The sequence below is a fragment of the Trematomus bernacchii genome, unplaced genomic scaffold, assembly GCF_902827165.1.
Source record: "Trematomus bernacchii unplaced genomic scaffold, fTreBer1.1, whole genome shotgun sequence".
Taxonomy (NCBI): domain Eukaryota; kingdom Metazoa; phylum Chordata; class Actinopteri; order Perciformes; family Nototheniidae; genus Trematomus; species Trematomus bernacchii.
This window is the reverse complement of record NW_022987801.1, coordinates 1013943-1018424: the sequence shown is the minus strand read 5'-3', so window position 1 is coordinate 1018424 and position 4482 is coordinate 1013943. Positions and strand designations below refer to the sequence as shown.

Here is a 4482-nt window from a genome sequence, read left to right as displayed (position 1 = left end):
TTACCATCATTATGGGCCGAAATATGGCCGCAAAACAGCGACAGAATCAGTAAATTGATCAAACTCATCTTCCAAGTTGATACAAAGTCAATCAATCCCCAAAACTCTGAATGATGTGATCCCTCTGTCTGGCTGCTTTTATATGGTTTATAGAGACCTGTTCATGTTTAACATCAGCTTTGAAACAAGGCTTTTCTTGCAAAGAGAACAACAAGTATTTACTGCATTTTTTGGCAATCAGTTAATCAATGGCCTCCTAGAGGAATGTTAACAAAAATGTGTCCATGTACAGTTAGAAGGTCTTTATTGCCGAAACTAGCCATACAAGGTGATGCATGACACTGAATGGGTTCATTTTACACTAACAAACCTGTATAATTATCCCACTTATTACATGACTGCTTAAAGAATAACTTAATAATTTCCCCGAAATATACATTTTCAGTCTGTGAGATGAACCCTTACAATGTAAACTAAAATCTAGCGTTACAGCATACAAAACTATCTGTCCTTAGACCCTTAGAGAGGAAACCCCACGGTTAAAAGGGATGGAAGATAGAAAGACGACAGACGTGCAATATGGGTTTTGTGTATAGATTATTTGAAAATAATCAAACTGCAACAGACAATCCGAATGAGAAAAATTATAATTTGAACGTATATTAAAACAAAGGCAGATCCAGTAAGATCTTCCAAGTAGCATAGCATTGGTAGCTTTATAAACCCTTACCTGCCAAACAAACTGTTTTTAAGCTTTTAGACAAACTGATATTTAGTTAAAACACTTTTTCAGGCAAGAAAATAATAACTTAGATTACCATTATGTCATTAGTTTCTCCAAACAACTAATATTCGTGAATTTATGGCAAGGTTGAGAGCCTTAGGTTACTAAGATGGTGCCTGACCATCAAGGACCTTGTAGGCTTAACATTTTTTTTTTAAATTATCTTCAGCTTAGTTAACTTTTGCATTTTCTTGCAATGCTGGGTCGTGTTATAGGCTTTTAAAAACCTGGCAATTTAGATTGTAAGGACCCAGTACTCCAGGTGAGATGCTGCCCTATATTTCTTTGGGGAATAGTGGTTAGATCTTTTTTATTTATTTATCTGTTCTGAAACCTAACTTTAATGGCAGAAAATTTCTTTTCAAAATAACTCCCTGGAGTTCCACTTGAAAATGTACAGACAAGCGACAAGGAATGAGGATATAATAAATGACTTGTTAACAATCATTGATTTTAATTCTTGATACTACAGAGTGATAATGTGGAGCTAAAACATTCATTCAAACAACACATGAATGCATGTGTGTTACCTTTGTTTTCACCTTTGCAGAGCATGTAATATGTAAGGGATAATGTGCAGCGAGGCGGTCATTATGGGGAAAAGAACACCGACAGGCAGATCAGGAGCCCGATGTGAAGCGGAGGGATCTAGATCTGCATGAAGGTGTTCAGCTGCATGCAGTTTGCTTTTCAGCCAAACTGTATACAGATAAATCGACCGGAATTCTTTGTGCAGATGTGAGCGTCCTTAACAACGGTCAATAAATCCTTGACAGCGGTCTGTCTGTTCTGGATTAACAATGTGTCACGTGTTCTGAATTAACCAATCAGAATCGAGTATTCAACTAAACCATGTAATAAACATGTATACACTAGTGTAGATTTCAAATAAAAAGTAAAAATGATAGAAGTAAAATGTATGGAGTAGGGCTGATTGTTTGAATCTGATGGAGCTTCAAATGTAAAGGCACAATGCCCTATTTCTGCAGATATTCTGAAAAAGGACTGCCAACTTTGCAACATATGGAACACAATAAATCAATAACTAATGAAGACATTTTTTTAGACTTTTTATTGTATGAGCAACAGCTTTGTGTTTCATTACATTTTAACATTTCATGTTAATAGATGTTTGGAGAGCTCAGACTTTGTCAGCCACCCTCAAGCAGGAATGACTACAGAGATACAGATTCTCACATTTCAGTGACCAAAAAACCACTGAAGGTTGTATGATGGTCGCTTCCCCAAACATTCATGTTTACACCCAGGCGCACATACACCTGGTCTCCTTGAACAAGCTGCAGGAACACTGCGTTTCCTCCATTGTCAGATACGTCAGAGGTACAACGGTGATCAAAGGTTGCGACCACTAAGTCATTGTTCTTGTGGAGCCTTAACCCAGCTTGTTGGCTCCCTCCGGCATGAAAGAAGATGGTAAAGTAATAAACACCTGCAACCGGGGCAACAAAGACACCTGTGGAAATAACAGGGTGTTGGTCACATTGCTTTTGATTAAAAACTATTATCACAAACCATCAGTATTCTTAAGCATTCAATACGTTTTTCGACCTGTATTTTATCAGTCAGGATGGAAGTCTTCTTTTTTTCCCTGATTCTGTTATAGCACAGTAGCTGGTAATTAACAGCATGCAAGTGACTGAGTTACCTGTGGATGGACTGTAGGCACCACCAATGTTTGTAATCACAATTCTGAAGATTACAGTTGTTTCTGTGTTGAAGGGTCCAATGGCTGTATTTCCTCCTCCTGTTGCTGCACTGAATACTACTGTTTTCTTTTCTATACAAAACAAAACATTGTTATCACATTATTATTATTTTGTGTATTTCCACACTTTTCCAGTTGTTAATTAGATCACAAAACATCCAACACTAACGCCTTTAAATATTCCCGGGTAAAAGTTTCACTCTACCTTTGTTCTTCAGTTCAACAATCTGGTTTTCACTCTCCATCAGTCTGGTTTCCATAGCCTTTAGTTTCTCACTTACTTCACAAGCATCGCATGACTGTGTACCACTGGCATTACCATCATCTGGGGCCAAAATTAAGCCACTAAACAGCGACACAATCAGCACAATGGTCAATCTCATTTTGTAAGTTGATACAACGTCGCTAAGTCACCTGAACTTTAAATGATGTGATCCCTCTGGCTGCTTTTATGTTGTTTAAAGTGACCTGTTAATGTTTAACATCAGTTTTGATAAAAGGGTTATTTTGCAATGAGAAAATAGTATTGACCGCATTTTCTGGCAAGCCGTTAATCATTGACAGCCGAGAGAAATGTTAACTAAAACAAATACCCTATCTGCTCATCCACTCAAGTGGATTATGGTCAGGCACATAAACAGAACACAGACTACAGGTATGACTAATGACATGCAGCACAACAAACATAAAACATTGTGTCTGCATCTAAATAAATCATATCCCTATTCACTCTTTTCTGGAACTTATTTGAACCAAAAACACTAAAGGTGTCATTGATTCCCCAAACGTTTGTATTTGCACTTAAGTTCACCAACAACTAGTCCTGTGTCTGTCTACAGATGCATGGACCCTGTATTTGCCCAGTTATCTGCCCCATCATGCAATGTGCTGTGGTCAAAGGTCGGCACAATATGCTGATTTCTCTCAAGTTCGTTTTATGTAATTTGCAACATATTAAAAGTGAATTGATACCTGTGGAAATATTAGTTCTGACACAGCTTTGAGACATAACTTCTATACTTCGACTACATAACCAGTGCAATTCTTCATCTGGGCAATACTCTGCATTATTCTACAACTGTACAGTGCAAAGCACAGATTAGTCTGAAGGGAATGACCTTGGTTTGCAGGTAGGCGACTTCGCCTGCCTTTCCAAACAAAAAAAAGTTAGTCTCTCCTAACTTTAAAAGCTCATAAACCATAATGGGAGTCAGAATTTATTTAATTTACATTTTATGGATAATAATAATAATAATAATTAATTGTATTTATAAGCGCTCTTTTCATTTGCGTGAACAAAACTCAAAGTGCTATATTTAAATGGATAATATTTAAATACTTAATACCTATATAATCTAAGGAGGCCCAGATCCCCAAAATAAATGCAGTGTTTGCTCTCTTTAGGATAAGATCAAGCGTGATGATAAACCTCTTTGTAAGCTATGAGAATCATTTCTATCCAGTTGGGTTGACTTTTGCCTTTTGTTGCCGTACTGAATAAAATCAAACTGTTAACTGTCCATTTTTAACAGTTGCTTTAGATATCCTGGGTAAAAGATGACAAGTCACTGTGAACTTTGCAGCATAAAGAACTTAACAAAGCAATCACTAAAGAAGGCATTTTCAGACTCTTTATTGTTTGAGCAACAGCTTTGTGTTTCATTACATTTGAACATTTCATGTTAATAGATGTTTGGATAGCTCAGACTTTCTGACAACAGACAGAAACCACATTCCAGCAAAGGAAGAAGGAACCCTTAATCGTCCCACAGAGGGGACATTTACCATAATTTGACCCCCCCCCCTAGTGTTAGGAGCAGTGGGCTGCCTTATGTACGGCGCCCGGGGAGCAGTGTAGGGAACGGTGCCTTGCTCAGGGACACCTCTGTAGCACTTGGTCTTTCAGGGACTTGAACCGGTGACCTTTCGTGTCCCAAAACACAGACTTTTCCACCACTGCCCCAAGATAAAG

At 37.8% G+C, this 4482-nt stretch overlaps 1 protein-coding gene across 1 annotated transcript; it reads right to left on the bottom strand.

Annotated features, from left to right (window-relative positions):
* Positions 1-1837: 1837 nt before the first annotated feature.
* LOC117498090 (complement C1q tumor necrosis factor-related protein 3-like) lies at positions 1838-3029 on the bottom strand. Its single transcript, XM_034150159.1, has 3 exons — positions 2716-3029; positions 2451-2582; positions 1838-2258 (listed from the first exon to the last, which is right to left on the bottom strand). The coding sequence occupies exons 1-3, from the start codon at positions 2891-2893 to the stop codon at positions 1978-1980; spliced, it is 591 nt and encodes a 196-aa protein (XP_034006050.1). The 5' UTR covers positions 2894-3029; the 3' UTR covers positions 1838-1977.
* Positions 3030-4482: the final 1453 nt, after the last annotated feature.

Coding starts and splice junctions, on each gene's coding strand:
- LOC117498090 (XM_034150159.1), bottom strand. CDS start 2,893: ATGAGATTGACCATTGTGCTGATTGTGTCGCTGTTTAGTGGCTTAATT. Junction 2,583..2,715: donor TGTTGAACTGAAGAACAAAG/GTAGAGTGAAAC, acceptor TGTTTTGTATAG/AAAAGAAAACAGTAGTATTC. Junction 2,259..2,450: donor TGCCTACAGTCCATCCACAG/GTAACTCAGTCA, acceptor TTATTTCCACAG/GTGTCTTTGTTGCCCCGGTT.